This window comes from Telmatherina bonti (assembly GCF_933228915.1).
Source record: "Telmatherina bonti genome assembly, chromosome: 20".
Lineage (NCBI taxonomy): Eukaryota > Metazoa > Chordata > Actinopteri > Atheriniformes > Telmatherinidae > Telmatherina > Telmatherina bonti.
The window spans coordinates 18,081,368-18,106,578 of NC_136618.1; the positions used below are offsets into that span (position 1 = coordinate 18,081,368).

General features: G+C 41.2%; 2 protein-coding genes across 2 annotated transcripts; one reads left to right on the forward strand and one right to left on the reverse strand.

The window, feature by feature from the left end:
- Nucleotides 1-8,285: 8,285 nt before the first annotated feature.
- Nucleotides 8,286-20,754, forward strand: csrnp1b (cysteine-serine-rich nuclear protein 1b). The gene is made up of 5 exons (XM_079259736.1): nt 8,286-8,470; nt 14,647-14,845; nt 16,755-17,014; nt 17,118-17,414; nt 17,531-20,754. The coding sequence occupies exons 2-5, from the start codon at nt 14,665-14,667 to the stop codon at nt 18,491-18,493; spliced, it is 1,701 nt and encodes a 566-aa protein (XP_079115862.1). The 5' UTR covers nt 8,286-8,470; nt 14,647-14,664; the 3' UTR covers nt 18,494-20,754.
- Nucleotides 20,755-22,914: 2,160 nt separating this feature from the next.
- On the reverse strand, nt 22,915-24,892 carry LOC306770928 (chymotrypsin-like elastase family member 2A; the record flags this gene model as incomplete). The annotated part of the gene is made up of 8 exons (XM_079259948.1): nt 22,915-22,935; nt 23,031-23,180; nt 23,320-23,465; nt 23,549-23,685; nt 23,874-24,002; nt 24,106-24,212; nt 24,691-24,785; nt 24,859-24,892. 8 exons carry the CDS (start codon nt 24,890-24,892, stop codon nt 22,915-22,917), a joined length of 819 nt encoding a protein of 272 aa, XP_079116074.1.
- Between the last annotated feature and the right edge of the window lie 319 nt (nt 24,893-25,211).

Genomic DNA, 25,211 nt, shown 5'->3' on the forward strand with positions numbered 1-25,211 from the left:
ATGCAATAGAGAAAAGATCAGAGCGGAAAATGATTATATAACTATTAAAATTAAATTACATATCAATGTATAAAAAAAACACGGAGGCAAACTGAAGAAAACTGACATTTTCATGGTGTGACATCCATCATGTCATAATTCTTTTTTCGTAACACTAAATGCCATGAACTTATTTAGTTAAGACTGGTTTTCATTATCCTTCCTCTCCCAGGGTCTCTAATTGGGCCTCCCTGTTGTCAGCCGGGCACCTGCAGTTGGCCTGCATGTCATTGTAGCCGTGGTAACAACAACTTGCTGTGATGCTGTTCTCTGAGCCTCAGTCACTGCATCCTAACCCCCACTTCAATCTGCCCGTCCCCTGCCAGTCCCACATAACTTCCATTCCATTGTCCTCCATTACACCCCCACCACCACCAAAACAAACTACAGCAGATCTGTTCTGATGCCAGGTTGCACACACAACATGACTGAATTACATAACCAGAATAAGTTAAATGATTGGATTTTGAGTGTTTGAGAGTTTGTTTAACATTTAACGTGCAACAGGAAACTTTGATGGTTTCTCAGAACGAAGCAACTTTATAATTAAAAGCTGAAAGCACCAAACTTTCATATAACATGACATCCAATTCATTTGTGCACAAAGTAAAAGATACAAGAAAGAAATTTGTTTGGAATAGTTTTAAAGATAGTTTTAACTCCTTATTTAACATTATGGGCAATGTCATGCGATGCTTTAGTCTTCTCAATGTAAATATGACCCACAAGCTTCCTCTAAGTTCTTCAGACACAATCAGCTTTCAATAGTCGCTCTAAATTTCTGTTGGCCGGCTCGGTTCCTTCCAACTTATCTGTATTTTGTAATACGGTGTATGCTTTGAAATTTCCACACAGCAAGTGAGAACAAAACCAAAGGAGGAAGTGTTTGGTTTGTGACATGGTAGTGTGTGATTTCCCTCTCCTTTTGACAGCGAGAGTGTGACGTGACAAGAGACTTCCATTTGATTTGGGCAGATTCTCGTCTCTAATTATTAAAAAAAACTGTTTATTCCTACGAAGTGTTCCACCAATGAAAGCAAAGATAGTACTGTGAAAATATAAGCGGAAGTGAGTTATTACTGCTTAGATTTAATAACTTGATACCTTCAATAACAAAACGTGTCCATTTATTACCCTTTTGTTATGATCCTACAAAGATCCCAGAAGTTGCATGCTGCATTTTCTGTAAGTTCATTGTTATCTTCTCTGTATCAGTATCAGAGGAGATGTGTATTGTGCTCCAGAAGCCTCTCTCTTTTCTGTGAAAGCACGTGAGCTGCATGTAAACAGTGCAATAAGGAAGTGCTGCAGTCAAAGGGAAAATGGGCTGATGTGAGGTTTCGCTTTTGTTGTCTGGCACTCATCTGAGCTAATATCTCTATATGCAATTCTGCACAACGTCTTTTAGAACTGTTGTGTAGCCATAAAGCACAAGCTGCCACGTATTGATTTCTTAGCAATGCAGGGAACCGTCAAGAGCTGTAAATTCTAGGAGACATGTGTCCCAACAAACACTGCTGTCTGAGCACTGATGGCAGTTTCAGAGAAATAGAGGAGAGTGTGATGGCACCTTAGAGGTCTACAATGATCACAACGTCTTGGTGATGAAGTGGCCCTTTGAAGCATTCTGGGTGGAGGCGAAGTTTAGCTCAGTCTTGTGAATCATGACTTGCTGTTCTGCTGAGTGATGGGATTGAATAGGCTGTCAGTCATCATTAACCCCTTCAGTGCAAGATTTATGCAGCATTTTTTTTTTTCCTCTTTGTATGACAGCCTCCTTCGAGCGTAATTTCTGTGCAGTGACATAGTTTGGTGATTTCTTGTCAGGTCAGTTCACAGTGCGAAATACTGTGATAGCAGATTGAACTTATTTATTCTGTCTCAGGTCAGACCATTTAAAAATGGTCAATCTAGGACTATTGACCCAATCCAATATATTGTCAAAACATAAAACACTGCCGATGTCAGATGTCCACCATCTTAGCATGGTAATGTTTATTGGCTATACTACCTGTTTTCCATATAAGTGTAATGATATCCAACTTATCTGCATGAGTGGACTTTTCAATGCTTCACTATCTAAATTGTTTCTGGATTCAGAAAATTAAATTAAATTAGCACTAAAACCTGCAAATTTATATTTATTTATTTAATTTTTCATCAGATTATCACATTATGACTTTATGTGATTACCTTAGCAACCCAAACTTTGAAAAATCAATATGGATCGAACTGGGAAATGTCATATGACATTGTCACTGACAATCTGAATAAGGTTATAGAAGATACGGTGGCACTGACTGCTGCCACTTGGCAGACAATTAAAATGTCGGAGGCAGGACGAATATTCCGTTGACACTAAGCTGAGATGTTATGACTAACAGAATTGGAATAAACACACACACACACACACAGAAGATGTAATCATAGATGAGCCATCATAACACTATCTCTTCCTTTGAGATTAGAGAATCTTTCCTTTCTGATGAAGTTCATAATTTGGGCTGTTTTGGGTGGATCTTGGATGTCCCGTAGTTATGCTGTCATAGGCTCAGACTGCCAGGGGACTTTCTATGATGCACTGAGCACTTTCCTGCATTTCTTTCACTCTATTCTTTTTGTTTTTCCATCTATATGCTATTATTATCATGCATTAATTTGTGCCTTTGTTCATTCTTATTAAATTTGTTTAGCTTCGCAGTATGGGATCATTGACCCCTCCATCCCATCATTTCAATTAACCTCAACCACTTAACGCAAATGGCTGCCTTTATCTGAGTTTGGAATTTTTCCTTTCCACTGTTGCCTGCCATTTTGTGCAATCATTGGGGTTGAATCAAAGAGCAGATGTGATGTTTGATTGAAAATCATTTGTAGAAATTGATTTTTATTAATTGGTTTACTGAAACGTGATTGTTATGAATTGGACTAATGTGTATCATAAAATGGATTAGTTTTAAATAGGTTATAACAGGACTACAATGAGTTGTATTGAAATGAACTGTAGTGATACCTTGAGATGACTTTTATGTGGATTGGTGCTTTATAAATGAAGATGAATTGAATTTAAGTTTCCTCAATTTTAGAACAAACATAATCAACTGATTAATAATTATAGATACCCAATATTCCTCCTGTTTCCTCATTGTTTTTATTCAATCAATTGCACACACAACGTAAAGGTATCTTTAACTGCCAATGTCTTGAGCACAGCCTTTCTTTTGATACTCTATCAGGAAATCAATAACATTATGTCGGAGGGGAGTCTGTAGCACATCGCACCGATGAATAAAACATAAAACAAGCGTCCTCAGAGAGACAATCCAGAGTGCATTAGTCAGACAACCATGTGACGTTGCCAAGTAAACAAAACCCAAACTGGCAGCTTTTCATGCCCAAAAGCTAAAGATACATACAGAAGTACAGAGAAGCCGTGAGATAAAAGACACTCACTGTATGTATGGAGAATGACCCAAAACAGCGCTTGTTTGTTAGTGAATGAATAGAGCCATTGAAAACTGAACATATCTTGTCACAGTGTAGTGGTGACAAAGGAAGACAGCAGAGGCAAGACGCTGAATTTGTGAATGGTGCCTGTCTCAAAGCTGAACAGCTGAACTCATGAATGTGTCCTTGCCATTCACTTCAGACAATTGCTGGAAGTGAAATGGGAATTTTATTTCAACAAAATCCAGCACAAAAGAATAGAAAAGACGAGTCAAAGATGACGGGGAAGGGGGTTGCTCCTGGGAAGTGCTTGGAAAACCGCATCACATCTTTTCTCTCGCTGCCATAGGTGGAGTGAAGAGGGAGAAAAGGAAAAGTGACCTCTCCTTTAATGGGCAGCTGATGATGTCATATCACTACACAGATTCTTTGGTCTCCAAGTAAACCAGCTCCTCTAAGTCCTGATTGGCTAACTGTCTGTAAGAGGGGGGAGGGTGTTTTTTTTTTTTTTCTTTCTCTCTTGCCTCTGGATTAATCCCTCTGCCTGACTGAGCTCATTTTTGTTTTGTTTTTATATATATATATATATTTCCTATTTCATACAACTTTAACAATTATTTTTAATGTCCAACCCCTAATTGCACATAAAGTTGGATCATTTAGAAGCCTGTACTGTTAGAAGATTATGAGGTGTGTGTTTTTGAGTAGGGTTTAAGTAATCTTATTCACAAAAAGCTGTGGTGCTGGATTTCTTTTTTGGCTTGAGATCCAATAATTGAGCCAAATGAATGCTTTCTCTGGCTAAATCTGTTTTCCTCAAGAGTTCTTTTCCCTCCTCAACTCTTATCCCTTGTCATTCTGCAGCTTGTTTTCACGGCTGTGATGAACAGTGTCCTGAACTCTGCATTGCACTGGTTCCCTCTGCAGTGAAACACAATGCCATGTGCCTCCATCGCACTCATGTCTGGGGCTACAGGTGACCAGCTGTCTGCCTGCGCTCGTCTCCTCTGGGACAGCTGGAGCCATCAATCAGCCCCCCCTGAGTCTAGTTGTGTCCGTCTGCCCGGCCTGACCACCACAACAACTCATATGTCTGGGAGAGCACAGAATCTGAATTTATATGAAGCTTATTTCCTGGATTTTCAGACAAGCTGTCTAAATCTCAGCTGACATTCTTGTGCGGTGACTTTGGCATTTTACTCCAGTGCCTGAGTCTTTATCTAAAGAAGTAGTTTTATGATGTCTCTAATGGCCATAAACCGATACATTGTTGAGCCCACTCTACGCAGCACGTGCAGTCACAGGCCTTTCTCCCTCTGCAGATGGAAAGCATTGAAGCCCATTATTGTGCTCTTGGAGGGGCGTCTTCTACCATGAACTCTTTGGCACACTTTTAAAGAGAGTGGCCTTAATGTATTCAGGCCCAATTCGCAGTGGCTTTGGCACTACCATCCCCCCATCCTACACACACACACACACACACACACACACACACACAAACTCACAGATACACAGCTCTTTTTCTTAGAAGAGGGGGATAAACATGTGTGAGTCGCAGTGTTCTCTGGAACTTTTCCTTGTTTATCAGAAAGGGAATTGATGGGCCTGACAGGGGACTTAAAGGGGCAGCGTAATAAAGCATGACTTTTACCGCCAAGACATTTCCTGTTTATCTCATGAGAACTTCACGAAGGACACTTCATCAAGCAGCCAAACACTCACAAACTTAGGAGAACTTTTTTTTTAATGCCACCCAGATTTGCCTGTTACATAATGTATGTCTGTTGAAACAACATTGTTGAACTTGTGTCAATAATCTGATGTTTGCCAACTCTGCTGCTATATTTAGGCTTTATGCTGAAGTGAACCACCGAAGTGGCAGAATGAGATTGTCTCTGAGCTCTTGGAGACAGAGGGCTAATTGTTGAGATTGGTGATTATTGGAGGTACTTTTTTTCTTGTAGACAGCAGAATTCCTCTGTAATAGCTGTGACTGCTGCTGCTTTTCATGTGACTGTGGGTCTTCCTCTGGGGCTGTGCATGGCTTCATTGTTGAGTTGCTGGGCGACAGGGAAGCTGATTGGGTGGAGTCTGTCTGGACAGGCTGACTCCTATTCTTTTGCTGGAACATTCACACACACCCTTACCTACTCAGTCACACACCTTATGCATGAAAACAAAAACAATCATCTAGACGGTATCGTTATCAGCACGTGGAGTCTCATGTAGGGATAACAAATAATGTGTCATTTAAATACCCACCTGGAATCAAAGAGATAAATCATTCTCAATACATTTAATTTTCAGTCAAAGCAGTAGCAGTTTAGGGATTGACAAAAAATGAGAGGAATGAATTAAACTATACCATCACCTGCTCTTATGTCTTCATCTGAACCATGAATTCACATCCAACATGGCGGTCATCAGAGAGGAACTTTCTTCCTACTTATGCTCTAACACCAACTCACGCTAACAAATAGGTTTCATGACAAGCTGTAATCTTGTTATCTAACAAGTTCATTATCACAAAGCTGTATTTGAATGCTAATTTATGCCTCCAATGAAACTACCACCTTCAAAGCAAACTGACATCAAGTAAAGCTCGCGTGACGTTAATATTGTGCCACTTATGCATTTGAAAAGCAGTCGTAAAGAGATACACTGTATGTGTTCCCCAAGGTCTATTTCTCCTGTCAATCAGTTTGATGAGCTTGTTTTGCCATTGAGGGTGACTCCCTAAATAGGGCCCTCAGGCTCAACAAGTTAGTGAGAAAAGGGCCCTCTATTAGCTTGAGACAATTAGCATATGCTTATGTAAACAGCTTTGAGGAACCTCTCCCCAGATATCTGGAACTGAGCACCTGTATTGACTTTAGCAGAACACTCTGCCTCAGTGTTCAGGTCCAGCTGAGAAAGAAAGCTAAGCATCTCGGCGAGCTCGCTGTGGGCAGCTAGACTCGTAAATACCTGAAGAGGAGCTCAGCAGAGGAGGGAAGGTGTGTGTGTGTGTGTGTGTGTGTGTCACGGCCACTTCCACAGAAAACTGCGAATGGATTCCATCAGTCGTTACAACACCGTGGAATTTCAAACATTTAAGTGCTGTGTGGAGAATATTAAATGTACTTTAGCGTAAAAATTCCCTGTTGACCTTGGCAGCAACAGGTTCAGGGGCATAGACGTAGTTTTAGAGGCAAGGTTGTGAGTCAACGTCTGGCAAAAACTTTGCACCAAAACACAATCTCTTCACTTTAGCCTTTCACATACTTATCTGTTCAGTTTGTTGAAGTGCGAGACTTCCTCCGAGGAAATTCCCACTGAAGGTCAACTTCTGGCTAAAAGGTATGTAAATAACTTTAACAGAAGTTTGACTGACAAGAGTCGGAAACAAACTTTTTTCTTCTGAAAGCAGACAAAATGACAGTTAAAGAAAACATAAGAAAATTCCCTCATCTGTTTAACTAATGTTTTTATCTAATCAGCATGACAGAGTTCAATTTAAAAGTGTGATTTGCAGCAATTTTTCAGTGTTTAAAGAGAAAAAGAAAAAAGACAGCATTGAAATAACCTGTGAGATGGAAGTCCCCACAGCTCTTGTTTTTGTATCAACCAGTGTTCAGGTTACATGGTGCCGACTCACAACCATAGATCTTATAATGCGTAAGCTTTAAGTCTGTAGAGCTACTCATTTATTTTTGTAACATTTAGTCCTAACCAAGTAGAATGAAACCTTTAACCCATACCACTTTTAAGACTGGCCTATGAGTGCCAGGCTGGATGAGATCGCAATAGAGGAGTTAGGAATCATAACTAAGAAGATAGTAGAAAAGTATATTGACTGGAGAGCATGTGTAAAGATTAGCGCTCATGTTCTGATATCGATCCCTTCTGAATCATTTTTGACCTGCTGATGAATTTAAAGGTAAACTTTATCGGTGTAAAAACAGCATCAGGAAAGTCTTTTGAGCATTTAAAGCTGAAACATAAGTTTTAGAGACTAACACAGCTGTTTTCTTTTATGGGATAAGGTTGTAAACAAAAAGGAAGTTGGAAAAAAAAAAAGATTTATTGAGTTATTTTAATCTCACAGCTTCATGGAAACCCTCACTGATTCTTTTAAAGCACTGTTTCATTTTACACATTTGCAGTACTCAAGACTGAAACTTGATTTGTTTAGGGGGACATTTAGCATAAAAACATACTGTATAAGTTACAAAAACATCTTAAAAGCTCCCACAGCCCTTAGGGTGAGAAGGCAGTCCTTTTCCTGTAAACCTTTAATTGAAACTAAAATGTGAAATAAATCAGCTCACTAGCAGACAGCATCTCCTACAAATAAATCTCGTTACCTCTGAAACTGAGCATAAGTTTTGAGTTCTGTGGAAGAAGAAAAATAAATAAATAAATAAAAGGAAAAAAAAAACAGAAAGAATGTGAGTCATAATTTCATATAGCTTAGTCAGTGTTTTCCTTTAACTGGAAATAAGCCATGCCAAACAGCATTAGTGCACCTCCCACGTCCCAAACACAGATGATCTTATTTTCTGTCCAATCATAACACATTTTACATCTATCTATCTATCTATCTATCTGATATGCCTGCATATTAACATACAAACGAGTCCAGCCTACTTCATTTTCTCACGCAGGTAGTAGTATACAGTAACACAGGAGGACAGGCAGGAAGCAGCGTGGGCAGCCTCCTTGTGTCACCGCCTGCGTCAGACCAGACGCCAGGAGGGAGTTTTCCACTGACGAAAAAGGCTGCGCTTCTCGGCAGTCTGCTACAGACAAGGGAAGCGCTTCAGCAGCTGCGGAGCCCCGTACGGCCGTCACACGCAGACAATAGCTCAGAGAGCCGTGCGTACACACGGGGATAAGCGCTCCATTTATCCGTGCCATTTGGATTACTTACACCGAACCTCTCGTCGACTGTTTATCCAACACTTCTTTGCTTCCTAATGGTGATCGGACGCTTGAATTGGTGGTGAGTAGCCTCTAAAAGGAGCAGAATCATGGTGGTGGTGGTGAGGGGGGGAGTTCGCTGTTGGGTTATTGAACACCGTCATTTTATTTGTTAACCTCAGCGGAGGAGGAAAGACAGATAGTTTCAATGCTCTTTTTCTCTGGTATCGGAGGCATTTAAATCTCGTGAATTGAGTCGTCTAGGTTATTGTTTCTTCCCGTCAATGCTTCACTTTTGCTGAATTTCTTAAAGAACTCTTTACATTAATGTTAAGTCGCTTGAGTTGATTCCTGTGCTGACACGCTCAGAAACATGTTAAAGTGAGTTGTTTAAAGCTTTTAGTGGCTGTTTGGCACACAGGTGATCACACAGACAACTGATGACAGCAAATAAATTAAATAGTTTGTTGATCGATGCGCGATTCCAGCAATCCGCTCCATTCATTTATTGATATTATGTATTGATCGCTGTTTAATGTGTTTTTTTTTTTTAAAAATTATTATTATTATTATTAATTTGTATTTAGTCATTTGCAGTTTATTGCCTATACGTTTTTTCTTTTCTTTTACAGTACATTACAGTGTGTTTTCGGTTGTGGATTAATCTTTATTTGAAGTGTTTGATGAGGTGCTCTTTGTGTATTGAGCCTGTGTGTGGAGTTGTTCACCTCAGCGGTGCTGGTGCGCCTCTTGCAACGAGAGCGACTCCTGAAGGCACTACATCTGAGCACACAGCTGACAGGGCTGCTGTCACTGGAATTAGCATTAATCATGAGGAATGATCGGGTCAACGGGGGGAGAGAGAGGGAGAGAAAGAGAACGAGGAGGGGCAGAAAGCGTTGGTTGGCCTCCCCACACGCGTGTCCGGCCCAGATTTGATAATTGATTCTTGATTGATTTTTTTTTTATTTCATTTGTTGTTGGAGACCTCGCGCAGGTGGACGTGAGCCAGGTGCGGATATGGAATGCAGAGCTCTTTCATTGTCTGAACCAACACTTTCCTTATAACAGTGTGTTTTTCCCCCAAATCAGTCTCTTTTGCTTTCTAGAGGAAAATTCTGCTCTTTTATAATTGGTCATTATCAACCCAAAGCCATGTATTGATGCCTTTTGCAGGTATGACAATGTTGCAGGAGGCTCTTTATTTTTCAGAGCTAGTTTTAATCGTCTCTCGCGCGACCTCATCCGGATCATTTTTGGAATAATGTTTTCTGGAATTAGGCTACAGAGATCTGAATGATCCTTTGTTTACTGTGAGGGCATGCAGCACTTGGTGCTGTGCGTTTAATGTGGCATTCCTTTCCCTAGGAATGTTCAGAAATGTTAAATAACTCTTTATCTCCTCTTGTGTAACACACTTCTCCCATTTATAGCTCAACTTTACACCCAGATTCCCCTGAAAATGATATGACAGGTTTGTCGCTCTCTTCTGTAGACTGCATTAAGGCAACAAAGGCTTTGCAGTATTTGAAGGAATTTTAACCTAAGACAAATATCATCAATATCTTCCATCTGTCTCATGTCCATCATGAGATCCAGTGTTCAGTTAACCTTGCTGTGCCAGCAGCTGTCAAACACGGCATAGATCATCTATGGCTACTTCCTGTACACTGCAGTGTATGTTTCACAACCTCAGGAAGCCCATGCTTTTAGTATCTGTCTACCCAGCTGGGAGAGGCGGCAGCAGCAGAAAGCTGGGTTCAGACAAGGTTGTCTGTGCCTGCCTCATTTTTGGTCACGCAGGATGGCCCCACGCTTTTGTGCCTAGAGACGAGTGAGAGGAGAAGGAGGAGGGGTTGAGGAACAGGGTGCCTGCTGACAGTCTCCAACACAGCAGCAGCAGCAGAAAGCTCCAGTTTGGCTTTGTCCTCTCCCAGCATTCCATGCAGCAAGTGTCCCAGACTGAAGCACGACCCCTGAACCCACAACCTCCTCCACCCTTCCTACATACACAAACACACACATGTGTGCTTGGACACCCACATACACACACTAAAAGCAAAAGACCTTCTCAAGTTTTCCATTTCTTTACTCTAAACAAACTGATTAATGCATTTTCTCAAATCGTGAAAAAAAAAAAAAGACAAGTGTTTCTTTTGGTTTTTAGAAGTCCAAATGATAAATAGTTTCCACAGGAATCATCTGACCATTCATGTCTGCACTGCACAAATTACTGGCAGCTGAGGGCATGTGAGGTCCATGTGCAAGCTAATACCCTGTCAGGTGTGACTATAGGAGACGCAGTCTGCCCAAGAGCCTTAAGGGAGCAGGACTTTCCAGTGGTTAGTGGTAGAAAACACATCTGGGTTAGATAGAGCCTGTGTTCTTCTCCCACTGTTACAGCGGGGAGTAGTGCTGCCAGAATAGAATTCCTGTGGCTTGGAGACATGACATTATTTATTTGTTTTGCACAATCCGTCCTCCTTCTTCCCACTACCTCTCCTTTTTGGAATCAGTGTGTGCACGGGTCGAAGCAGAGGAACAGAATGTTTTTGTGGCACAGTCACAGTAAGAACAACAGGCTCATAGAGGAGAAAGCAGGAGCCCTGCCTGCTTTGCTCCAGCAGGTGGAGCACTTCTCACTAACAGCTGTGTTTAAGTAATGAGCCAGAGTTTTCCCCCAGCTGTGCGGGGAGCAGGAGTCCAGCCCACCGTCAGCTCAACGGGTCTGATCAATTACCTCTGAGCTGGAAGTGAGAGGTGCAATACCATGAAGCCTGCTGGGGATGACCTGCCCAGACACGACTCCACACACGCAGGAAGACTCCCAGGCTCATCATTATCACATTTTATGAGCACTCAGTCAGTCATTCAGACACTGCACAAGGTTGTCAGTGTGCCATGTAAATGCTCTCGGCGGGCTAAGATTAGCACAACTTGTCGCTCCCACCCACCGTGTTATCAGCTGCAGAGGGGGTGGACAGGCAGTACAAGAGGGCAAAGTCAACTGTGACTTGTCCTGCCGGGCTGCGGGGCAGATGGGGGGCAGTTTTAAACAGGCTGCTTGTTGGCATCCATGCATATCCATGGATGTGTATAAACATGTAACCTACATCAGATAAGGTTATTTTTTTTCTTTCATTTAAATGAATTCCTTTTCATTGGAGTAAAACTGAATGAAGGACTTTTCTTGACTTTAAACAGTTGTCTTATGAAGATAAAGATCATGATCACTGCATTAGACTATTAACCCCCCCCCGGCTCCCTAATAAGGACTAAAATCTGCCCCCAGACAAGGTAGGAAAGTGATTGGGAGTCATATGTGCAGCCTGTAGCTGCTTGTATCAAGATAATCATATTCGACTGACACTGTTATGCATCTGACTTGAGCTGTGTAGTACTTCTGGTGACAAATCTCCTGCCAGAGATTTATCTTCCCCAACTCTGTGACAACTGGCTGGGGAGCACCTCAGTGGATGCGTCCTTTATCTGCCTGCCTGTGTGCGGTTGATGGAATGACAGTGATGCATAATTTAGTGTGCGCTGAAAACATGCTGTGCACTCTCTCTCTTTCTCTCTGGCACGGCTGTCCGATCACATCCATTCTCCATTTAGAGCAGACATTCACAGGCACTGCCTTCTTGGAGAAGCCAGCTCTGAATTCCTCTCTTTTATCTTTGTTCTTCTTCTCCCTCGCCCTACACCCTTTTGCAAATGAGCCAGTGCACAGTGTTGTCTTTTTAACCCCGGCCCCTTGTTCATCCCCTCGCCGTGCTGTCTTGGCCTTGTTTTATGGGTGCAGCGGCTGAGAAGCTCCAGATTGACTACAAGCCGTCCCCTCGCCAGGATTAACCTCTCGCCATTGTTTCTGCCCGTTGAACAGGATTAACAAATCAATGTGTCAGGTAGACTGCAGTCAAGAGACAATGACCCAGTTCTGACACCACTGTCCCCCTTGCCTCCCACCTCTCTCCCTTCCTCCCCTTCTGCCTCACTGCAGCTTTTAATTAAAAAGACTTTGCTTAGCTGGCTCTATGCACTCCCTTGAGGATGCCTCACAGCTTTGTTTTCTTTTCTTTTTTTTTGTGCTGAGAATAGGGGGTGGGAATGCTGGCAAAAATGTAAGGTGAGCCCTTATGCGCTCCTCTTTGTTTTTCTTTTTTTTTTCACATACTTATGAGCAGCGTGCTGCTAAACAGCATTGAGAACACACATGTTGTCTGATAAGTGAACACACAAGCAACAGATGCTGCATCCAGGTGTTTCGTAAATTGTTTCAAGACAATTCCCTGATGTGATATAAGGGGCCGTGGAAAGCATTTGGAGATTATTTTGCGCTCGAGCACATTCATGGTTTGGGGAATTTACAGACTGCTTTTTTATATTGGCTCTATAATGCATAACACACTGAGGTGGAGTCTTTTTGTGAATTGCAGAGATGGTATGAGCCAGGGTGACCTATTGCAAGGTGATTCATTCATCATACGTGCACAGGGGACAACAATATCTGACTACAGCAATAACTGTAGCCCCCTCCATACAGCCGCAAACGTGCCCCACACTTCCCATGCGGAGATGTCAACCTCTTGCCCTTGACTTGGAATGTTTTGCTGTCATCTTTGTTGAAAGTAGCAGTGCTTTTTTATATTTGGTATCCTTTGTATGATGAAATGACCCCCCCCCCCCCCCCCCCAACCTCCTATTCTTCAAATGCTGATTCTCACATAACATCTGGACAAGGCAATTCAAAGACGCAGATTAAACATGGAGTGGAAGTTACTGTAAAGTCATCGAAGGTTTTCTGATGTCTTTCCTTTGGCACCTTCAGGACTGGAGTTTGATATGTCTAGGTGGTTGTTTGTCTGTCCAGTAACTGACATACAGTCGCTCAGAATTATATTTAGCCAGGTGCAAATGTAAAGATCTCAACTCTGCAATTAGTAAAGAAACATACCTTTTGATTGTGAGCATTTTTGCTAAATTACATGCATTACCAGAAAAATAGTTGAACAAACACAGCTGAAAATAACCAGGAATTAAGGTGGATGCGTTACATGCTCAAACTGCAGCAGCTGCAAATGATTTGGCTGCGATTCCCAAGTCAGTAAACAACTTGATGGTGAAATGATTTCTTTATGGGTAAAGTAAAAGCCTCCTTTCCCATCCCACATCATCGCAGGGAGTGTCTGCACTGGAGCAGAGCCCAGTCATGTATTTCCCCCCCCCCCACTTCCTTCCTCCCCTCCACCCGTCCGTCCCTCCTTGTTTAAACTAGCGGGAGCTCAGCTCCAGACTCAGATGATGACCTGTCCCGTCTAGCACCCAACATCGCCTTGCACTTCCAAGAATTTGTGAAACACAATGTGACGCTTTAGTATCCCGTAATAATAAAACGCGCAAGCAGTACTCATCCTCCTCATTTAAGTCTGCTCATTTTTTCATGCCATGACTCTCTGTTCTGATATATTTTCCTGGAACTTCCTAAGCTTTGAGATACTTATTAAACTTATTGACATTATAATTAAACAAGTACACAGAAGCAGTGTCACAGATATGAGACAATATCTTTTAAGATTAAAGGAAATATGGCATTCTTTCTTTTAGAGAGCGTTCATTGATGATCATCTTGTCTCCCCCCTCCCTTGTTTGTCTGTCTCTCTCAAAGGATTGATTATTTTTAGCGCTGAACCAGCAGCCTTTCTCATGGGAGCTGTACAGAAATGCAAAGGTTGCATAATAAAGCATCCTAAATATGCATAGTTATAGATATGTATAAATATATAATATAATGAGGTCCATGTGAAGGACAAGTGGCAAATACCCAATTTACCCCTCCCTGTTTTATTTGAATGTGGCGGCTGCATGAAGAAAATTATTTCGATGTCTGCGGCTATATGAGTGGGTCACCTTTGTTCAGTCTTTTCTATAATCAATGCATTTGCTGAACTGATGGGATTTGTAATAGGGTGAAGGGTCCAGTAATTGTTGACTTAGGCAAATAGGACTGATTGATTGCTTCCCGCGCCATGACTAGCTCCCACTCTCAGCTGAGTGCAGCACAAGACTCGGATGGTTACCGTTTCTCACATGGCAGAGCACAGGACTCACTTGTAGCAATGGCACTTATGTATGTGAAAACGCTCCCGTGTAACATGCTGGTACTTCTAGTTGGCTCATTTCACAAGATAAAGTCTGAGTCCTTTTAAAAGAAAGTGTGAATAATTTGCTAATAACCCCTGTCTCTGCTCCTTTCTGCAGATTGTTCACACTGACGCCATGAGTGGGCTTCTTAAGAGGAAGTTTGAGGAGGTGGATGAGGACCCTTGTTACTCCTCTCCTTCACCCTCTTCCCTCTCCTCTGTCTGCTCGGGCTGGGATTCAGAGGGGGAGAGCTGCTACTCGGACACCCTGGATTCCACTCCCAGCAACCCCAGCTCCCCAGCAACAAATTTCAACAGTGAGTGTTTTTCTCCTTGTGATAATAAATGAAAGAAATGGGTAATAGCACATGCTTTTTTAATGCATTCTGTCACCTTGTTTCAAACATCCGCCAGAGCTCTGATAACAAACCTGTAAAAATGGGAGAGAGGTTAAGGAATTTATGCAGCTGGCAGACCATGAAACACTTTGCAGAAATTATTTCAGACTTTTGCAACGAATACTTCCTTTGATTTCATGCCCTAAAGCTGCAAGATGGCTAATCGCATTATGCAGGGGCTGCTCACCTTGGCTCCATCTCCGCCTTCCTCTTTGAGCTTTGCAGACACTCATGGCCTAACCTTTGGTGTAAAGATGCAGGTCTAGTGAATTCAGGGCATTTCTCTCTGGACCTGGGTGCGAATGCCGGTCTTTAGGAGCCCGGGGCCATGCTGGAGACTGATTGTGTTGTACAAGAGAAGGGCAAGCCGTTGTGAGGTTTCTAGGATGGTGGGGCAGGAAGCCAGGAAGAGAAGCATGGCAGATTGCCATGACTGGGAACACACAGTGCCTTGTCTGAAGCCCGGGCATGCACCCAGCACAGGTGCTGAAAGAGGTTGGGTGAAGGGATAGAAAAAAAGAGGGAAGTAAGGGGGGGCATGAGGGGGCTGGCAATCAAGAAAAAAGGCATGCACACATATAAGAGCTGATTGAGTGGACTATTATGATCCAGTGTTTGTGTTGGATAGAAAGTTGTTTGCCATTGTGGGGGGTGGTGGTTGGTTGCAAAGCTTTCTCATTTAGAAGCAGTAGGTAGTGTGTCATTTGTCTCCTGTGGGTGTCATAGGCCTGACTGGATTTGATTGATGTGAAGCTGAACCTGGCAGTTTGTTTCATCTGTATTACTCCTGGCAGCAGATTAGACAACATAGTAAAGTTATTGTGTGGCTCTTACCTGCATTGAGGTAAAAGGTTACTTTTCCCTCCCCTGCTGGTGTGATAACTGAGCTTCAGTTATCACACCATGTACATCAGTTTTCCCGTTCACCTTCTGGGTATTTCAATGCCAGTTGTTCAGGGTGTGTCACAATAAAAGCTACTAATGGCTTAGGAAAAAGGGACTTGACAAGGAGTTCCCTGCCACATAATAAAGGTAATGGCCACCAAATGTATTGGGGATTACCAATCTTTTCTTTACACATAAGCTCACATAAAACAAGGCTCTGTTGAGCTTAAGCAGTGGAAAAAGTTGCATGTCTTTCAGTGAGGTTTAAAAGTTGGATATTCCTGGGTGGAGGAAGTGGAATTTATACTTAGTTTTGAATAATGGTTGGGCTTTTTTCCTCCCACATATGGTTCCACTTTGATTCCCATATGCTCTTATAGCTTTTGTCTGGGTATTAAAAGGTGGCTCATCAATGCGGGTATTGAATTGTTAAACAGAGAGGCAACCTTTGACTTTGGGTCGTTTGTAGGGATTGTCAGCTTCCAGAGAGACTAGGGTGGGCAAATTTTGTTCCCGTCCTGAGAGCTCTACTTCCACCCTCCACCCCGTCTGAAAGTTTCAAGCATTTATTCCCCACTTTGTGATCCTGGCTGTTCTGCTTCCTTCACTGTGTTGGCCACCAAAGGGAAATTCCTGGGCTGGGCGGTTTTTGTCGCACTGTAGGACAAGAAACAAAGCTAGATGGATTCCCAGTAGTTTAGGTTTCACATGACAGGATGTAAGTGTGTTGGACTCCTGTTGGCAGTGTCTTTTAAATGGGTACATGATAAGGCCAGGGCAATTAATCAGAGGGGTGTCCTTTTACAGTTTGTTCAGCAGGCTTTCCATGGCTCTAGGATACAAGTAGTGGAAGATTCTGCCATCTAGTGGCCAAAAAGATGCAACATCACCTCTGTTTTCTTTCAATGTGTATATTTTAACCTCTTTTTTTGTCCATCTACAGCAACATCCATCCTAAAGAAGTCAAAGAGAGCGAGACGGGGCAATGTGACATTTGACCAGGTGACGGTGTTCTTCTTCCCTCGGTGCCAGGGCTTCACCAGTGTTCCCAGTCAAGGAGGATGCACTCTAGGCATGATGCAGCGCCACAGTGCACTTCGCACATATACGCTTGCGGAGTTTGCTGTGGAGCAGCGACTCTTGCGCCGAGAAAAACTGCTCAACAGACTCAGGGAAGAGAAGCTGGAAGCGCTCAAACTGAAGGTGAGCGATGCAAATGTTTAGTCTGAAACTTGTCAAATCAGAATTGCTCTTTTATTCGATGTAACATTTACCAATGGATTTTTTCTCCCTTTTTTTCTTCTAGTTGACAAAGAATGGAACCCAGGAGAGTGAGGACGCAGATCGCATGACACTGGATGACATTCCAGAGCAGGACATCGACATCAGCGGAGCCAACCTGGATGAGGGCTCATTCCTCCAGCCTTACCCATCTAAACGCCGCTATGCACTTCTCAAAGCAGCTGGCGTGAAGAAGATCGACAAGGAGGAAAAGAGGCAGCTGGAAGAGCTGAGGATCTCCAGGGAGAATTGTGGCTGCGACTGCCAGGGCTTCTGCGAGCCAGAAACATGCAGCTGCAGCCTGGCTGGTATCAAATGTCAGGTAAGAACCGAGAAAGCCCCTAAAATTTCAGGCTCACAAGTTTAGCCAAATACAGTAGAACTGGGAGTTTTTATTTACCAGAGTTTTTTTTTTTTTTTTCCTTCTGCTTCTTTCAGATGGACCATTCTTCTTTCCCATGTGGCTGCACAAAGGACGGCTGTGCAAACACAGAGGGTCGCATCGAGTTTAACTCCACCAGGGTACAGACGCATTACATCCACACTATCATGAAGCTGGAGCTGGAGAAGAGGTTGGAGGAGGAGGAGGAGGAGGAGAACACAACGGGTGCCACCTCCTTCCTTTTTAGCACAGAGCTGACAGCTGCTGGGGAGAACAGTTGTAGCAGTGATATGACGGACTTATCAGACTCTTCAGTTGAGGACTCGGAGGCAGGCGAGACCCAGTGTGAGCATCACAGCCCGCTGGATGTCGATGAAAAAGGCCTGAGCCGCATACTCTGTTTTAGCGACACAGAGAACTGCTCAAGAACTAGCGGTGATGGTGGGGATAAGAACTGTAAAAACACATGTTGCCAAGATGTACAGCAGGAACAGCAGCAGCCATCCACAGAGGCATTTACTAGCTTCAGCATGGCAGACTTTGCTGATGAAAATGACAATATAGATGCCGCGTTGTTAGACTCTGCCGATGACTACACAGACAATCGAGCAACAGCCATTTCTGAACTTTTGGATGAGAATGCCAACCAGGGAAATGCCCTATTCCACAGCTGTAGTGTGCCACACACACCTTCTCCCACCATTGATCGCTCAGCAAGCTACAACATGGACCTGAGCCTCTCTTCTGAGTCAGACCTGGAATTCTTTGATGGTTTCCCTTGTTTGGGGCCCAGCTCGCTTTACAACTCCCTCAAGGAGTATGAGCACATGGACAACTTTTTTCAGTTTCAGTTGCCTAATTATCCCAGTTTCCCTGCAGCAAGTGACCCTGGGACCTGCCTCCTGGAGTCGCTGATCGGCCTTTCAGAGTCCGTCCCAGAACCCCCTGCTACATTTACAGACAATCAGCTGATGGAGGAAGCCATGAAATTGTCTGTCATGGAGTCTGTGAAAGTTTGACAAAATATTAATGATGGTGTACTAAAAGCAGGACTTCGGAAGGAGACTGAAAATGCACATAAGATGTCAACGTGTTGGAGGAAGCTGTGATTTCCCTCTTGCCTAATAAATGTTCAGATTCCAGACTTGCCTTCAAAATGTTAGCAAAGCAGTTTGGGATTATCGCTGTGTGAGACGGCAGCTAGTGTTAAAAGTGAAAGAGATCAATTGGACCAGGCCGATTTAAAAAAACAAAAAAAAAAAAAACAACCAATGATGGCTCTCAATTCCTAAGAAAGCTCTTTTAACCAAACCAAGATCACCAACCATATGCTAAGCAGGAATCAGCCGTAACTGTGGCCAGGTTGGGAATCTCAACACAGCTGAATGTGCACCTCAGGGAATTTTTTTTCTAGCTTTCTAGCTTTTGGAGGCAATGTATGGTGACCTTTGCTGTGATGGCCTTCATATGAAACCTGAGTCAAGCAACATAGTCCTGTTTGTGTTCTCTTATGGACTTACAACCAGATGACTTAGGCAACCAGGGTCCTGACTATGTTTAATCCTAAAGCTAGTGAACTTTTTCTCCTTAAGATCTAACCCAAGGGTCGTATATGGTACAAGGAAAAAAAACCCTCTAAAAGCTCCTCGACCAGCACTTTATCTGTGAAAATAGTTATGTATGCATAGGCATTGTTTTGGTCTTATGGGATGGATTCAACAGTTCAACGCTAAATTATGGAGTTTCTTATTTATGAGCCAGGCAACTAAAATGAAAGCTCATACTCTTCATAGCTGTAGCTGTATTACCTTTCTTATTTCTGTTTAAATTATTTCCTTTTATGATTTTGTTTTATTTATTTCAGATAAAGCCTCCTTTTATTCAAGCAGCACTGTGGTTTGTTCACCTGAAAGTGCAATCTTCCTTCCTTTTTTCCATATCGCATTAAGGCATTGTTATGGGAAATGGGACCACAAGTCCATCAGAAAGTATTTAATATCTATTCTCTTTTATGTTTAACTTTTTTTTTTGTAAGTTATTCATTTCATTAGTTATTTAATTTAAGACATTTTGAAAATAACATGGGCTGTTGTAAAGTTTACTGGATGTGCCTGTTTATCAGGGGAGCCATGCCTGCCAGTGGTGTGTGCACAGTGCTTCCATTTAAGCTTTGGGACTGAAAACTGGGGGATCTCCCTAATCACTGAAACAAAATGATGGGTCTATTGTATCGCTGCCTATAATATAACCATAGAAAATTACACTAATATTTTGTAACTAATTTATGTAGGATGATTAAAAAAATTCTAATCACTAACAAATTGAATATTTTATTAAGAAAATGAAATGAGTAATTTTCAATCTGGGACAACCTTTGTAATATATGAATTGTAGAGAAATGTATACTTATGAAGGGTATTGCTCTCCAGCATTCTGAAGTATTTTTTAAAGGCAGCCTTATGGTTGGATATCTTAGAGAAATGCCACTAAAAACTAAGTAAACTGCAAAGATCAATTTGATTGTACTCTGAATTTGTTCTTGGAAGTCTGTGACTTGGGTTTAAACATGTTATAAATTACACATGTAAAGGGCTTTGTGGATAAAAACTGCATATATTATACACTTTTTATCGCTAACGCAAACCCTGAAATTTGAAGAGTTGCCTCATTAATTGCATAACAAGACTTTTTAAGGTGATTGTGTGCCATTGCTTGTGTGAAGAGCTGAGGGACACTAGAGTTGATGTACATATCTCACCCCTTTCTACAGCTGTTTCAACAGCCTTTCTGGACCCTTTAGAAATTATGCATGCAGGTCCTGTTTGTTAAAACTTCTTCTGATTAATTGTATAATTTGAAAAGTGCAGCGTGCACATTGGAAATGTATTATTCGCTTTTTGCCTTTATGATTCTTTTGAAATCCATCCAATATATGTTCTTATGCCATGAGAAGGGCACTAATTTTTTGGCAAGCAAGCCTATATTTCTCTTGTACAAAATGTCAAATCTCACAAAGAAATGGCAGCAGTGAGTGTTTTATCAGTGTAATGTAATACAGTACAGTTTATCTTGTTTTCAAAAGAAAGTGTCTTACTTTTTTTTTTTTGCCTTTTTGTGTTGTGCATATTTCTGCTTGAAAGGTCCTGCAGAGCAAATGAAGCTGCTTTATTTTTTACATATTCACACATTAACCTGCTGTTCAAAAACAGTTTGTCTCATCTAAGCCATTTTGACAGCTTGTCCCTCCAAATAATAATAATTAAAAAAAAACATTTTGTAAATGCTCAATTGTGGTTGTTTTTGTTGTGTTAATGATATCTAAACACAGGTATACAACATACATTTACTGGCATAAAATGATCAATAAATCATTTTAATTTTAGAAAAAGCACAGAAATACATGCAAAAATAGTTGAACTAAGAAGATTTATACTATAATCATGTGAAATAATCTGCTAGAGCAACAAAATAACACTTTGTAAGATTTCCTGAAATACAAAAACATCTAGACTTTCGGCAAGTAAAAAATAATTTAAAATAAGTTGTAAAACATACATTTAAAGCCCTTTTGTTTGTGAAAATACCACCAGAAGTAGACTGTCTGCTTTATTTAGGGTTTCTTCCTCAATTTGAGTAAAAATATCTAAAAATAAGATCAAGCACTAGGGTGAGTTTTCTGAATCAAAGCATTTACTGTAAATAAAATCATTAGTCATGGATTAGATTTATTGGGTTTAAAGCACTTAACCCTTTACTTTGAATCCATTATCCATTCATTCCGCATTACTACACTGGTGGTAGTAAGATACTGTGCATTTCCATCAGCTGTAGCAGCGTTACAAAATTCTTGCCAACAATCTCTCTGCCCATTGTTAACTGTTTTGTAAGTAAAAGATAAACGATATATACTCTCAAAACATGGTACGTAATAATCTCACATATTCTGCACTTGCCTGGTATGTCATTCTCAAAACCAGATTGAAAAGACTTGTCAGGATAGAAGATTATAAGATCTGATTAGATGGGAATTTTATGAGTGTAAAACCTGGACGCTGTTTTATTTTAAACAGAAAACATATTTAATTTATTGTATCATCAAATCAAACTTCCATGTAGAGTCTTGGGTCATGCTCATTTAAAATGGCCACAGTTGACCAAAATGCTTTACAGGACAGACAACAAAACAGCAGATAACAATAAAATGAAATGCACTTGTAAGTGGAGTCCAAGAATAACAAGTCAATAGTAGAAAATGTAAAGTAAAATTAAAAGCTTAGAAATAGGAATGTTAAAGAAAGCCAAGAAAACCTGACAATCTACAACTAAAAGCCAAAGAGAAAAGATGTCTTCAGTGGGGTTTTAAAGTGACTGTCCAGGTCTGGTAAGTCCGTTCCAAAGCTTGTAGGCCACTACTTAAAAGGTTTGTCTTTCATAGTTTGTAACCAAAAGCCAGGAAGACCAGAAGCAACTGGTTCGCAGAACTTAGAGCTCTGAAGAAGCTGCAGGAGCTCAGATAGATAAAAAGGGGCCAAACTATTTGAACATGTACAATATAAGTGCTTTAAAATCCGTCCTACAATGGACAGGAAGCCAGTGCAAAGAAACGAGCTGGGCTGATGTGGTCAAAGTGCTTTTTACCAGGAAATAAAGCAGTGACTCTTGAAGAGCTGCTTTGTAAGTCACCGCAAAGCCATTTTTTTTTACACGTAATATAAAAACATTAGCATTAAGTATATTCAGAATTAGCCTTGATTAGCTTAAACGTTCTTTGTTTACATAGCCCACATGTCACATATCTGTGGTTTCTGGTTTACATGGCTTTGAGGAAAAACACCGAATATGATGTCATGCTTTAGTTTCCTAGGCACCATCACAAACATATGGCTCCAAACTCCCCTCCGAGAAGGAAAGGTTGCATCTGTGACTCCATACAGCTCACATTTAGCCACAATTAAGATCAAGTTTTTTTAAGGCAAATATCAGACAAATCTTTTGGCTTTCCTTGATCCCAACATCATAAAGAACACTATTTACCTCCATGGCACTTAAGTCCCTTCAGTCTGATAGAGGTCTGTTCCCTGTGATCTTTGGTTTAAAACATTCCTTGGAATTTTCCATCATGTCAGACTCCAGCTTGGGAGGTCAGAAGATCAGGATTGTAACCACAGCATCAGACCCTGCTCATTACAGTGTAGACTGGTTGGGGGCCAAACACAGCAACACAACATGCATTCATAAAGAAATTTATTTCTGAAACTGAGGGAAAGTACAGGAGTGCTAAGACATGGATCAGATTAAAGAGGACTTTTGTGTTGTTTAGTGTAAACACACTCTTGCCACCTTTTGGATATCTTAAGAACTACAAATAAGAGATAAATGAGATTCTGAGGAATTTTATTTCACTGGTTCCACTGGCAACTTGAAGAAAGCATTCTGCAATCTAAAGATTTAGTCCCATCACCTATAAAAGAAAGAAGGGCATAAAATGAATAATGTTAACAATTGGTATGGTTGTGTAGTAGTCACACACAACGGTCGAGGTTTCAGGAGGCTTACTGAGTACATCCAGTCGAGGAAGGATGAGACTCTGGTGAAGACAGTGGGCTTAGACACTTGGTTGCACATACCAGCTGGTCCGTAACTGACAACACCATGGACTCTCCAGGCTCCATCAGTGAAGCAGTTCAGGGGACCTCCAGAGTCACCCTAGGACAAGTAACAATGAAAAAATGCAAGGTTGTCACCTGTCAGCATCAAATATAATGCTTAAAAGTACATAATATTTTATATTATCAAGCATTTGACATTATAAAACATTTTAAAAATGCAGAAATAATAAACACACCTGACAGCCGGATATGACTCCATCCCCTCCAGCACACACCATGGTTTTCAGAGCAATGTTACCCCACCACTCAGGCTGGGAGCAGACTGAATGCTCCACCACATCAATAGGAGCCACCTGCAGTTTGTCAGGGACACTTCCTGTGTCTGGGTAGGTGAAGGCACAATGTTGACATTTCTTTTTCCACATGTCCATATAAATGCGCATGCACCTGTATATGTGTACTCACAGTCCATTAATCCCCAGCCTGTGATGTAACAGGTGAAGCCATGAGGCAGCGTCTGGTCAGGGTAGGGAAGGTTAGCAATATCCACATAGCCGTTGTTATATACAGGATCAGCCAGTTTCATGAGAGCAATATCATTTCTGAAAGCAATTTGAAAACAGTTTTTAAGCTTATCAGTACCTCATGGATGACATTTAAAAGTGACTAGAGATGAAAAGAGTAAAAGTGGACTTGTTAGACTGGCAAAGCAGGAATGCCTCCAGAAATCAAAATGAATATAAATTAGATTTTAAATTGAGCAAGTTCATTTGAAATTCTGCTTCTTTACCCGTTCGCAAGATCACCATTCCAATCAGGATGGATAATGATCCTTTCCACTCGGATGAACTGCTCACTGCCATCATATTCAAACAGGTTGTACTCACCTACCACTACACGGTACTGATTAACATCCATGCTGGGAGGAAAGATAGAGAAAAGAGCATTGCATGAGTACTTGCACTATTTATCCAACCGAGCTGATAATACCGCACACATCTATTATACATTAGAACCCAAACCTGAGGATACAGTGAGCAGCAGTCATGATATGGAAACTATCAACGATGCTGCCTCCACAGATGTGGCCGAAGGAGCCATCGTTGTATGAATCCAACTGCAGAGAAACCTGCAAGAAAACAGACACAGCAGTTTCAAGCAGTCAGGTGACAATATTATTGCAAGTTTACTAGAAAACTCAAAAAAATATTTGATGAAGCTAATTTGTCTTTGTTTTTGTTTGGGTTTTTTTGGACAGTTGAATACACTTAAGAATAGAAAGTAGGATATTTTAAGAATTGAAGCAAAAATACGGACTCCATAATGTTTTGGTTACTTTACATGAGATCAAATCACAATATTATAACTTGTGTGTTCTCAACACAATATTTCTATTTCATTCTTTTGATGTGACAAATACAATCAATTGTGGTTTATTGCAAAATTGCTATACAAAAACTACAAAGCTCAGCCTATTTACAGACCAAGGCAAATGTTATGTTATGTTTATGCATTGATGCATTTGTTATTCAGCAATATGTATAACAAGATAAAAAATAATTTTAAAAAAACAACAAAAAAAAAACAGTGATGGACAGATGTTTTACCTGCCATCTCCAAGTGTTAGGTTTAGCATCACTTCCTCCTATGACCCTTTCATTGTGCACATTATGGTTAAAGGGTTCTTCGGCAGAAGCCAGCACTATACGATGTAAACAGAAGACACAGTTGTGAGATTTACAAAAATCATAAATAGAGAAAAATTAAATTATTACCTATGCAGGACAGAAGAGCCACAAGGCAAATCATCTTGGAGGAGTGAATGCAAAATTTAGTTTGCTTTACACTATTTATATCAGTTTCACACTGGCAGACCTTCAAAAGGATCTACATTACACAAATGTTAAGCTACCTGCCAAAATTAGCAATCCACGTGGTTGTTCTTCACAGAATGCCCACAATGAGGAACAAATGATAAAAATGTAATACTGGTGTGGAAATTAGTCAGTCCCAGTATGAAGTTATCAGAATCCCTATGACATATGCATCTCATTTTTATTTCAAGCACTGAAGGATTTTTGAAAACAAGAAAACATATTTCTTATCTTCATAGATTATCATTGTGGGG